Here is a 13,826-nt window from a genome sequence, read left to right on the forward strand (position 1 = left end):
TTTTGGGGTACTTGTTAGTTTTTTGTTTTTTTTTAATTTTATGAATGATGGAAGACATGGGATATACCAATGGGGCTATGAAACACGCAGTTGGTTACTACTCTCAGAATAAGTAACCATGTGTTCTGGTTACTAGTATAAGCTTCAAGCTATTACTAGGTTTTGCTTTTAAAAGTGCACAGACTCCAATGCCTCTGAAGGCCAGGCTGTTGACATAACTGAGGCCACCCCGATATAAAGCTAAGGGTCGTAGGGAAAGGGCTGCCAAACCGAACAGAGCTCCTGCTCTAAAGAGGTACCAGTTGCCCTGAGTTAGCCAGTTGTCGCCATGGGGGATCGTGGACATAGTGGGAGACTATTTTCTGATCAAGAGAAGCCACAGATTGAGAGAGAGACAGACAGACAGAAGTGAATTCTCTTCTTGAAAATTAAACCAAAAATCTGTTTAAACACTGTCCCCACCTGTGACCACCAGTTTGCGACATCAGCTTTATAAACAGCTAAAGAAGGCTTCATGCAGAACATTCCCTAGACCGGCTCTGTCCGTGAACTTGCTTCTGGGTCCACAGTCCCACCGCCTTCTCCCAGCACCACTCATTCCCACTTGGGCTGAAATCCCTTCCTCGCCGGCCTGCCAATCGCCGGGAACTGGCACATTCTCAAGGCTTACGTTTCCCTGCTTGTGCCAAATGGCTGTAAAGTAATTCACAAAAGCCCTGTTTATTGAGCAATATTATTAATGGCTGGCATAATGCTGTGAAATTGAAGACATTCTTTCTGGATTACGTCCAGATCTTTAAAAAGAGCACTGGTTCCAAGAGGAAATGAATGGCTTATCCTAAAACATTCTTCTAAAAAGATGGGACAGTGTGAAAAGCGCTCGAATGAGTATATTTCCAAACTGCGGCAAGGCAACTTTTCCATGTACATTAAGCCCCACGCGTATTAAAATCCTTTGAATGATAACAAAAGGAGAATTGCCATGCGTATGCACGTTTTATAAAATCATTTTTCATTTTCAACACCTTGTTGAAAATACAGGGCTGAGAAATCACTCAACTTAACAGTCTATTGACTTTCTCTCCCTTCAGCTGCATTTGCCAAATTTTGCTAAAGTGGAAGCTATTTGTTGCTTTTATATTTATGGCTAAATTCATAAGTTATCAAAATATGTCAAACAGGACAATAACAGCAACAAAAAGTCAACTTTTTTATTTTCAAGAGGCACTTAATGTCTAAATAAGAAGCATTAAGCTGTGTTCGCCGCCTAAATTATAGTTAATTATTTCACTAGTTTATAACCTAACAGCCACCACCTGAGACCGGGCCTGAAACTCCCAACGTGACTTTTGAAGCCAATCATGAGCTGGGAGACATTTTATGGCTCTATTTTTAAGGGGAACCATGAAATCATCCAAGAATCATAAAATATTAATCACGTCAATGCGAGCGATTCGAGAGAGAGAGAAGAGATAACACGGATGGAGCACCAAGAGGAAGAGGGGGAAGGGGGGGCTGGGCCGGGGGGGGGAACTAATGAGTCAAAACAGAACAGAGAAGCCCAGAAAACAACGTATCACATCAAACTAGGAGCCAGTTTTAAAATGTATTTTTAATTACAGTGGGCATATAATATTTTATCCGTTTCAGGTGTACAACTTAGGACTTAGGCATATAACTTAGGATGTGATCACCCCGGTAAGTCCAGTACTCACTGACTCTATATGAAGTTATTATGATATTCTTGACTATATTCCCTCTGTTATACTTTATATCTTGTGACTCTTTATAATGGGCAACTTGTACTTTTTAATCCCTTCTCCCTTTTTACTTATTCCCCCCCAAGCCTCCTCTCCCCTGGAAAACATCAATCCGTTCTCTGTATCTATGAGCTTGTTTTCTTGATTCCAAATCTAAGTGAAGTCATACGATATCTGTCTGTCTCTGTCTGACTTACTTCACTTAGCATAACACGCTCGAAGTCTATCCATGTTGTCACGAATGCCAAGTTTCTATTCTTTTACATGGCTGAGTAATATTCCATCGCGCATTTGCACTGCTGCTTCATTTATCTATCTATCGAAGGGCACTTAGGCCGCTTCCATATCCTGGCTGTTACAAAGAACACAGCAGTGGACACAGGGGTGCAAATATCTTTCCAAAAGAGCGTTTGTATGTCTTCAGATAGATACCTGGAATTGAATTTGCTGGGCCACGGGGTAGGCCTATTTTTAATTTTTTGAGAAACCACCACACTGTTTTTCCATAGTTGTTGGACCGCTTACAATCCCACCAGCAGTGCACATGGGTTCCTTTCTCTCCAGTTTCTGGTCAATACTTGTTTTTGTTGATTTATGGATGACAGTCATTGAGACGGGCGCGAGGGGATATCTCACTCTGGTCCTAATTTGATTTTCCTGATGATTAGTGATGTTGAGCATCTTTTCACATGTCTCTTGGCCATCTGTGTGTCCTCTTTGGAGAAGTGTCTATTTAGGTCCTCTGCCCAAGGTTTAATTAGATTGTTTGTTATTTTTGTGAGTTAACTTTTGTGAGTTCCTTATATATTTTTGGGGTATTAACCCCTTATCCGATATATCATTGGCTAATATATTCTCCCACTAGGTAGGTTGTCTTTTCATTTTGTTGATGGTTTTCCTCACTGTGCAAAACCTTTTTAGTGTGACGGAGTCCCATTTACTAATTTTTCTCTTTTGTTTCCCTCGCCTGAGGAAATATATCCAAAGGATATGGCCAAGAGTGACATCCAATAGTGTAATGCCTATGTTTTCTTCTAGAAGATTTTTCTTATATCAGCAATGAATTAAATTTGAGTGATGCAAATACATAAAGATCTCTCTGCATCGAAAGACTTTTTATATAAAACCTTCGTATAAATACCCTTTCTATGTAGTGCTCAGACTCCCCCCATTTTTAGGGCCATCCATCCAGACACCTTAAAATACTAGTGATTTTACAAACTATGAAAATGCTGATGAAACAAGGGGGGGCCCTCTCGGTTCAGTTTTAGTAGTTATTTCTCTAAGTTTATTTTTTTTAATGAAATTTTCAACATTATTGAGGGCTTTTAATGTTTTCTATCAATTATTTTTTGGAATAACTGACATTTTAGGTTCTTATCGATTTATTTTCATTCATAACCAGAAGATAGACCAAAATTAAGTTTAAAGCACTTACAGTCACCATTTCTCTCGCCCCCTGCTTTTGAGATTTCCATGCATGAAACAGAGAACTCACGTGAAGTCCCTCTGTGAAGCTTTCCCGGGAGCAGAGGCATTGGTAGGGCTGGCTTGTCGTGTCACAGTTATCGGCGTGACCATAGCACTGACATCTGTGAACAAGAGCATCGGTCAGGCAGTTCCTGAGAAATGTCAGCTCAACTGCAGACACACTTAAGGACCTGGGTACAGGGTGTCCCAAAAAAATGCATACACACGCTTATAGCTCAACGGATGTTTCATTTCAGATTCATCCCACTGGAATTAATAATTATTCCAAGTGTGTATACATTTCTTGGGGACACCCTGTATATATCCACTGTGTGACTTCAACAAGGGAGGTGAGTGTGTTCATCAACACAAAATTGATTTCTCTTTAGCCACGAGGCTATTCATGGGAAATTTTAAATTAATCCCGAGTACTGAAAGGAATGTCATCAACACCAAAAATACACTGATGGCGAAGGTAGCTGTCAAGCCTACCTGGGTTGTTTACACCTACGCCCACCACGTGGCACACTTGCCAAGAGAGAAGACATTTAATAGGACTATTCAAAACTTACAGTTAGGACTACAGAGTTTAGAATAAAATGGAGGTTGAAGTGAACAAACTTTAATTATTTTTGTTTTTCCATCCCCAAATTAGATGGTTGTTTAATAGCATTATTTTTTTTCATCATGACTTATCAAATAATGTGTATAGATTGGTATTCTGGTCTGGTTTGAAAGATGTACTTTCTTTACAGGGCACAGCGTTTTTCTAGCTGAACCCACTCTAAATGTAGTCTATATACTCACAATTTCTATTCTAGACGGTATGCCACCTGGGAGCTCGTCAGCTATCCATTTATTTAAATATCATCAGCCTACTTTTCAACTATGGTCAGGTATTATAAATTACTTAAGGCATATGAGATGGAAAACAAATATGCTTCATAAAATTGTGAATTCAGAGAGACCACGCCCAGTACTTACAGACTACCTGGTACCACCATTTTAACTCCAAGTCAAACTCCTTCCCTTCGATTTCTAGAATATCTGAAAATTACATTCCAATCAAAGTATTTGATAAATTATTTGTCTTAGATCCAGGTGATCATAACTTCTAAACCCAACAGCTTTGAAAATTGAAGAGCTTATATACATATATGCATAACCCGTGGACACAGACAATAGTGCACTGAAGCCTGGAGGGGGGCAGGAGCGGGGTGGAGGGGGGAAGTGGGGGGGAAAGGGTACATCTGTAATACCTTCAACAATAAAGATAAATTTAAAAAATAAGAAAAATGATTCTATTATAATAGGATCTTATCGATAGAAAAGACTCACAAATCTCCCCCAGAAATCATAAGAGTAGGAAACCATTTCGGTACCTGAAGCTTGGAATCCGGCTTGCTCTAAAACCTTAATAGAGTTGTTATTTTTTTAAATATGTCTTTGTTGATTTCAGAGAGAGGAAGGGAGAGGGAGAAACATCAATGATGAGAGAGTCATTGATCAGCTGCCTCCTGCACGCCCCCGACTGGGGATCGAGCCCACAACCTGGGCCTGTGCCCTGACCTGACCCATAATCAAACCTCGATCTCCTGGATCATGAGTCGATGCTCAACTGCTGAGCCACGCTGGCTGGGCTTAAATTATATAGTTTTAAATAAGTATGACAAAAACCTTGAAAACAAAATTCATAGTGAAAGCAAAGGAAAGCCCACCTCCCGGTGATGGTGATTTCACTGATGGCGTAGTGTCTGTGTCCGGGGCTGGCGGGAGCCTCGGTCGTGTAGTACTGGCCCTGGAAATGAAGCCTTACTTGCGTGGCCTTTACAAACTCTTGAAGAGATGGGGTATTATAGAAATCATTGTATCCAGGCCGGTGACTTGGTCCGGGCGTTAGGACACTGAATGTGACGTTGCCATGAAAATACGGAGTAAAACTGTTGATGAGAGACATTTGAAACCATGAGAAGCTGGTCATACTTTTGAAAAACAAATCAGAACACCGTATTTGTAACAGCTTAAATTCTTTAATCTGGGGGAAAACGGTCCATATATTTCATACGTAAACAATATAGGATCATCGCAGAAAAATATCGTAAAACATTTCCTTGAGGACATAGTAAAAATTCTATTGATCTAGATATAACCTGCCAAGCAACCTGAAAGCCAGATTATAAAGCACAGATGAGACTGAAAGTAAGTGATACTCTAAGGTCTTTATAGGAACTTTAGAAATGATTTTAAACCCCATTTAGGGAGGAAGCCTAGAAGAATCCACCTCAAGAGAGTTGGCGGTGAAGGGAAGTCTCTACTAGCCTGCAGGTTAGTTACCTGAGGGTTACTACTACCCCATAATCCATGAACATTAACTCCCAAATGCCTCCAGAGATCCCTGTTTCAAAAACATTCCTACTTGGAAAGCTGAAGACAGTTGACAGAATCAGGATTCTCCAAATCTCCGTTGTCTTTCATTCCAAAAACACTGCAATTTCTAGCAAAATATTGCCAGTCTTCCCAGTCCAGGCTGTCTTCTTTCTTCCTCTGTATCTTTATCGCTGTTGGTTGTGAACTAAAAAACTGGATAATGACATAAAACACCTGGAAATAAGTAAATTAGGTATTGTCATTGACGTTTTTTAAGTTTAACCCATCAGTATAAATCAAACCATGGAACTGTTGGATGCCAACAGAGTACCTTCCTTCCTCAGCATAACTGTCAATTATTTATTAGATATTCGGAAAAGTCACAGACCTATGGTGAAAGCCACACAATCCCCCGTTGCATAGCTATGCCTCTTCTCAAGGAGTTTATAAGTTAAAGCGGAAATCAATATTAAGTTTGATATAAAGGCATGGAAAAAAAACAACATTACTTCCATGAAATAATCGTTACATGTTCCTCTTAAGTAGTTACTTAAAATAAGCACCTGTTTATATTAACGTGTGCTACTTAATATTAGAAGGACTGTTTCACTGCTTCGTATGATTTTGATACAAATCTCTTAAAAAATTAGGCCCTGCGTATGCTCCTTTGGTGAGGTCATGCCCAATGGCCTGACTCAGCGTTTACTCTGTAGGTTGAATTGTGTCACGAAAATAGATGTGCAGGTTCAAACTCCTGGTGCCTGTGACTGTGACCTTGTTTGGAAAGGGGGTCTTTGAGGGTGTAATCAAGGTAAGGATCTCAACGCGATGCAGGGTGGCCCTCACAAGAGAAAGATGAAGAAGGACTGACAGAGGCAAGGAAGGAGCCACGGATGGTGGAGGCAGAGACCCGAGTGATGCCGCCGTGAGCCAGTAACACCGGCGGCCTCCAGGAGCTGGGGGAGGCAGGACGGAGGGTCCCCCACAACCTCTGGAGGGAGCACGGCCTGCCCCAAGCCTTGCTCTCATTTTTCTGACCTTCAGAGCTCGGAGGATACATTTCTGTTGTTTTAAGCCACTAACCTGCTGGTAGTTGGTGGCAATACCCACAGGAAACGCCTACGCGCCGAACTGCTTCGAATTACCTGGTACTGTCCATTTTCCAGATCTACTGAAATGGTCACTCCTTGGTTAAGCTGGGTGACGTTTGCAAACACGCGTGAGACCCATGCAGTGCCGATATCATTGTCGTTGACAAAGGCAAGGGGGTGGGCCTCGGGGTGCAGCCGGGACACCCTGTTGCCGGTGGCGTCCCCGGCGTCGTTAGGGATGCAGTCCCGCTGCCGCAGAGGGTGGGCCCGCGGGTGGCTCCCGGGGCAGCGGCACTGGGGCTGGACGTGCAGCTTGGGCAGCTCCCCCGAGAAGACGGCCAGGATCTCCCTGTGGGCGTCAGGGGCCGACGGTCAGCACAGACAGCTCAGCAGCGACAGGGCTGCTAAGGGTTGTTACGAACCCACCCCACTATTTTAATGTTTTCATTAGTATCTATGTAGCTTTTATAATTTTTTTTTTTTACACAGAACATACAACCCAATTCATTCCTGGCCACCTAAACATACCCATGAGACACACTCATTTTATAAAAAACACTAAATTCTTAAGTATTAGCATTTTTCTTTCATGAAGCATGAACCATCTCTTGTTTGACTAGCAAGATATTTATTTAAATAACATAATATTTGTGGTGCCTATCTGCAAGATATTTATTTAAGGAACATAATATTTTATGGGGCCTATTTGTAATAAAGAGAGCGTGTCCCCCCAAAAAATGTATGTGCACTTTAACAGCTGACAGCTCAACTTTGAAAATAAGAAGTGTTTTAATAAACACTGTCTTTATAAATACTCAGTTACACATTTTTGGAGACACTCTATATATTGAAAAGAAAGAATTCTAGAGGGGGTCTCCAGGTCATCCACAGGAAGGAACACAGCAAGTATAAGTTCATCTGCTGCTGTTTTAGGGGAAGGGCCTGAGGCCAAGGCCATTTGTCAGTGGCTTCCTGTGAGTCATCAGTACAGATCCTGGCACCTAAATTGCTTCAATGGCCTCAGATCACATGGCAGCTGCCAACAGCCAAAGAAGGATGCCAATTCCAGGCAGACAGATTTAATTTTTCCACTAAGGGCAACAGAGCTGTTCTAGACCAGAATCAGTCGTTCTCTTTATGGGCTTTCTTCCACGTAACCCCTTTCCAGACATTTGAGGTAGGCCAACTTCAGGAACCTAGGTCTAACTAGAACCACCAGGTTCCTTCTCTCAGACCCCAGTGGGCGATGGAGGAGCCAGGCAGCTGTTTACTAAGTCACTGACGTCACACCTTCCTTAGATCCCATTGGTGTTTTTCAGTTGATGTCGGGTTTTAAATGGGACCAGGAGCGACTATTCCATGACAACTTTGCCCCCAGGGCGAATTTTATTCCCCCCAAATTACTGCAACGCTGCTCCTCATAAATTCGTTTTTTTATTTTATTTTATTTTTTCCATCACCATTTATCCCCTCCATGCCCTCTTCCGCCCTAACCCTAATATTCATGCTACTCTTACTTAAGTAAATTCAGCATTTATATTTATATTTTCGGAGCTTTACAATACCACGTCTGCTTACCTGTTTGTAAGTGCTACTTGGTATAATCGAAAATCTTGCATTCTTCCAACAAACGGCTCTGAACCTGCAAAACACACACATGTCCATAGTATGCGACGTCTCAGGTGACCAAGCAACAGCTGACAAATATTCAAGTGGGATTCCTTTAAAGCAATAAAACTTTTAACCGTGTACATACCACAGCCTTTTCAAGTCCTTAGAGACCAATATGTTATATTTTGCTAATTCCACATGAACAACATTTCTATTCATAATTATCTCCACAGACACTTGTCGGGCTTATGTCAAAAGTGAACACTTGGGCCAATCTATCTACTGACAACTTGTCATCTCTCTCCAGAAGTCCCCTCCCCAGGCCAAATTTCTCTCTAGTTTATAAACCTGAACATCTATCGTCTCGTCAGCCCTAAATCTGATTGTCATCTGCTCCAGATGCAATTTTCGGAGCGTTTGCGTTGCCAAGAGGAAGACCACCCACTCTCTCGTCCTAGCTGTGTGATCGCCAAGCTCCAGGGCATCAGCTGGGGCCCCTCCAAACTCAGATTATTAATTCCTGGTCTAAAAAATCTCCACTGAATGAGGGTACATTGAAAACCCCTCACTCATGAGTCTGAATTATTTACATGTCCACAGCATCCTACCACAGTCCCAAGACTCCATCACCTTGTAACGGTTCTTCTGAGACAGCCAGGCCCCGCGTCCAAGCTGCGTCAACTTAGGTGACCCTTCCAGGTACAGGCAGATATCAACCTTAAGGACTGCAATGTCATTTTATTAATGCATTTAGCAAATATTTATTTTAGGCTTTGCCAACAGACAAGTCCAAGAGACTGGGAAGAGAAAAAGTGAGACAACCACCAATTCTATGGTTTTCATTATGTTGTTAATCACGAGAAAAACTTGAAGACGGTGAAATCCTACCTAGAGTTTGATTCGTGGGGACGGGAGATGGGATGTAACATATAAAGCCAATTCAATAATTAAGTGAGTTCTTAAAAAAATTTAATTTAGAGCAATGGCCAATTCGCCAAATGAGCATTTCCTCAAATGTGTTTGTTTCTCAACTACTCTATTTTTCACTTTGTCTTAATAACAGAGAACAAACGATCGAGCTGTCGTTGCCGCAGCTCCTCGCGGGGCCTTGGAGGAAACTGGGGCAGGGCGGGGATACGTCTGGTGCATAAAAATGCAGCGTAAACCTAGCTCCCCGAATAGTCTGATGCTGCTCCGAGGAGCGGGAGGAGACAGGTGTGCAAAGAAGGGGGAGGCTTAGGGCCACATGCAGAGCGTGTCTGTGTGTGTGAGTGCGTGTGCGCTCATGTGTACATACACTTAAGTATTTATTTTGTACGGTTCAAAAAATATTTAATTATGAAGGAAAAAGGAAGGTGGGAAGCCAGATGTAGGGCTGCTGCAGAAGGGGGGTGAGGGGGTTGACCAGGGGGAAGTGACAAGAAGACGCTGGCCAGCTGTCCCAACAGCACTGCGAGATCTCTCTTCTGCGTTGTTGATCTGAAACTCCAACTTCATCTTTAATGAAATCCCTCTATACCTGCATACGCCTTATTCCTACACCCTCCTTTCACTCCGTTTACTTATCAATTTTACCTAAGTGCAAAAAACTCACAGAAAAAAATTAGCATAATCTCAGCTGAGGTTAGAAATGTTAACTGATGGGGCACTGGGAGAAATTAAAAGGGGTGTTCCAGCTCCAGAAACACTGACCTGCCGTCCCACCCATCCGCGCCGTCACTGGTTGATTCTTGCGTGTGTCCTGACCGAGGCTCCAACCTGCAACCCTGGCGGGCACGTCGCAACACTTAAACCGACTGAGTTACCTGGCCAGAGCTCACAGCTTCTCTAGGTTTTATGCCCAACTGGAGACATCGAAATAAAGCTACAGCTGGAAGAAATTGCTCTCCAAATGCACTGACACGTGTTGGTTGACATGGCCTAAGGTGTTTCTATTTGTATATTTCAAAACCAGCCTGACCAAGTGAGATTTTCCCGTTAGTATGTATTATATGTGTGGATCCCATATACATGATTATGTATGTACTATCTTTATCTTATGCATATATGCATACATGATGTATGATATATGTATTTTGTACACATGTGTATATATACAATATATGTAGAGATACAGTATAAGTCTACATATTCATTAGTATGTATACAAGGCTCCATGGAAAGATGAAGCCTGCAGCAATTGAAATTGTCATCGGCCACATAGTTTTCCAGAAAGTTATGCTAGTTAGAGATGAGACTCAAAGAAAAAGTCTGCAGCAGCCAACGCTCATGTGAGAAGTTGCTGCTTCGCGGGTGCAGACACAGGGAAACGCGTGAGGCCACCCCGTGGTCTCCTACAGGCCTTCAGGGGACGTTGCCCGTTTGAGCCGGGTCCGCTCCAAGGCCCGGGCAGCTGGCCTGGCTCTCACGGCAGCACCTCTAACTCAGCTCCCAGGCACCTCCTGCACAGTCACCTCCTGGATGAAACCATCTTGGGCACGGACGAAAGTCCGGAGGACAGCGGCTTAAATTTTTTATTAAAAAAAGGAGCCAGCGAGAGGAAAAATATGATTTATAATAAGTCCAGAGGAACATTCTGTACCTATCTCCTCTCTGATTAGAGAGGTGGCGTGGGGCCTGGCTCATTAGGCACGAGTAATGAGCCAGGCTATATGCCATCTCTAATTAGAGAAAAGATACAGCACGTACAACTGTACCTATGAATTGATAGAATAAAGATAAAACATTATTTTTCAAGATCCTTTCCCCCCTATAGCTCTGCGATGCCCAGAACGTAAAGAGGAAATTGTGATAAGTACTTGGTAACATTGAAATAAACACTTTTCCAATGATATGTTTTCTAATCAGAAGTTAAATTTATTCTTACACAGTTTGAAAAGGCGTCTCACACTCGGTCCACACCACACTTTTGAAGCATGACTTCAATCGTTAGTACCCTGAAGTAGAACCGCGTCGTTGCAACCCCATCACGCATCGCGGACAAATTTATGGCACCAGTGAACACTTTGAGCAACACTCGGTGCCATCAAACACTTTCGGAAGTACTAATGGGGATTAAATATTGAAACAAGGCTCCCAAGATTTAATGCGTCATTAAGAAATTATGCATGCGGCGTACTTTATAAAATTCTTCAATATACTAATTACTAACATAGATGAAAACTTCATCAAGCCGCATCGTTAATATTTATGCATTACGTTGCCCGTGTGTTTCTGCCTGCCTTTAAAATTTTAAATATTTTTAAATTTCTGCCATGCAGAGTTGTCAGGCTTTCTAAAAACCGGAAGAGAAAAACAAACGTGTAGCATAATAGCTACACATTAAAGAGCTTTTTACAAATAAATAAGAAATTCCAGAGTAGGAACACAGACACACGACCAACGAAATGCAAATGATTAAGACATACGTGGAAAGCTGCTCAAACTCCGCAATGGCCCAATCATCCTAAGGGGGCCCCCAACAATACTTTTCAACGAGAGAAACGGCAAAGGTGAAAAAAATGCATCGAACTTCTATTGGACTCGGCACTCAATGCTCATCACTTACAGTCGCCCGAGGAAACAGACACACCCAGGTATTTAAAAATATTGCATTTGACACACGCGGTAACAGTGTCAATCGAGTAAGTTAAATACTTTTCTGAAGGCAGAATCTCACCGTTTAAACTGTGTCCTATCCGTGTAGCACCAGAGGCAAAATCGGTAATTGGGCCGCTTAGGGTTCGAGCCTCAAAAGCTGTCCCGTCCTCTTCCAGGCCGTCGATGAAGAAGCTGATCTTCGTCAGATGCACCTGTACGGGGTGATCACCGCTGTTAGTTCAACTTTGGGACCTTTCATCTTGGGATAAGGACATTTCCGCCGTCTTTCCCAAGTTAATCTTCTATTTCTCCCCTTTCTTCAGTTGGAGAGACAAGAGAGTTTATGGTAATGGCCCCAATGACGTTTATATCGCTAGAAATAAACCTACATGTTGTCGTTTGGGGCTGTGGTGACATCTACCCAGCAAAGTCACAGGTACACACGATTGTTTGTCCCATCCATTTAACTGCTCTGACGGCCACGCTTTTGTAAGTTTTTTGAGGATATGTTGTTTCTTTAGGCACTAAAGAAACGCATATTTGGAAATAAGCAGAAATGAATACAAAAGGGAGAAATATTCACAACCAGATATTGATTTATATATATATATATATATATATATATATATATATATATACACACACATATATATATACACACACACACACATATGACGTAGATATAATTCAATTTAAGCTGCTAATACAAAGTATTTCCTGTAAACATTTACTTTCTTAGGTGGTAGTAATTCTCAGCTGTGCCCTCCCAATATAGAAGAAAAATAAATTTGCTAATCTTTTTTAAGGGCTAATTATTCAGGCAACCTCGTAACTCTCCGCACCAGGCAGCAGCAAACTTCCTGTGTAAACAGCCAGAGAGTAATTTTTTTTTTTTTTTTTCATTTGCAAGCAAATGATTCTGCGGATCAAACAATCCAGGTCCCAACGGCTGGGCTCTGAGGCTGCGGCAGGAAGCCAGCCCCAGACCACACGTAAATGACCGAACGCAGTGTCTTCCAGGAAAACCTGCAGAAAAACAGGCGACTGGGCTCCCTGGGCTCCAGTCGGAGGATCCCTGGGTTCACACCGGCCAAAGAGCTTGAGGATCCCTGGCCCTGGGTTCACACCATCCAGCCTTACGGATTTTTTTGCTTGTGCAGCATCTCAAAGTTTCATGCAAACGCCTTCACAGGCGGAGCCTCTACAAACTCTTCACTGACCGCTGCCTTCTAAACAGGCTCATCCGCCGTTTTGACCTCGACTTTAGTCTCTGCATTTTACATTTTACATTTTAAAAATGTAAAAGGAATCATTGCTACTCTAATTAGTCAGGGGGCCGAAATGGCGAGAAAAAGGCTGCTGAGGTGCATGGGTCTGGAAAGAGAGAGAGAGGGAGAAATGTAATGTCCTGCAGTGAGATGCTGACATTTTAATAAAAAAATAAAATAAAATCATAGCATTCAAAACACTATTCTATTAAAACAGCCTCACAGCAATTGATGAAAACCAGCGATTCTTCAACATCTTTAAATCACGCGGGTGACTGCCTCCAGGGCCCTCTGATCCTCCCCTTCTCCCCAAAACCAAACCGACCAAACCAAGAAAACCTTGTCTGTGAACAACATAATTAATTGGTAAAAGTAATTCCTCCACAAGTTTCCTACTGTGGCTTTTTTCCCATTCCATCAACCCGTCTCCCCGAAAACAGTGCTCTTTCTTAAATGCCCTCTCCCGGCGGGACCTTTTACTTAATTATAAAACAAAGCTTCAACGCAAGGCCCTAAACTCACAGGCCAGCTCCTCGTGGGTCCGCGTGGGCCCCTCCCGCCGGGTAGGAGGGCTGTGTGTGTGTGTGTGCGTGTGGTTTTTATTTTTTATTTTTTTGCATCCCATTTTTTACAGCCTGTTACTGTCATTCGGTGTTTGACTGTTATCATTATAAAAGATA

General features: G+C 42.4%; 1 protein-coding gene across 1 annotated transcript in view; it reads right to left on the reverse strand.

Moving 5' to 3' along the window:
- USH2A (usherin) overlaps positions 1–13,826 on the reverse strand; it is a gene marked incomplete at its 5' end in the record, with an annotated part of 301,919 nt that overhangs the window by 269,552 nt on the left and 18,541 nt on the right. The window contains 6 exons of the mRNA XM_081124187.1: positions 3,259–3,352; positions 4,949–5,170; positions 5,647–5,831; positions 6,743–7,037; positions 8,267–8,330; positions 11,958–12,090. Coding sequence (XP_080980313.1) covers positions 3,259–3,352; positions 4,949–5,170; positions 5,647–5,831; positions 6,743–7,037; positions 8,267–8,330; positions 11,958–12,090 — 993 coding nt within the window. The remainder of the gene's footprint in view (positions 1–3,258; positions 3,353–4,948; positions 5,171–5,646; positions 5,832–6,742; positions 7,038–8,266; positions 8,331–11,957; positions 12,091–13,826) is intronic.

The sequence above is a fragment of the Miniopterus schreibersii genome (assembly GCF_964146895.1).
Source record: "Miniopterus schreibersii genome assembly, chromosome: 21".
Classification (NCBI taxonomy): Eukaryota; Metazoa; Chordata; class Mammalia; order Chiroptera; family Miniopteridae; genus Miniopterus; species Miniopterus schreibersii.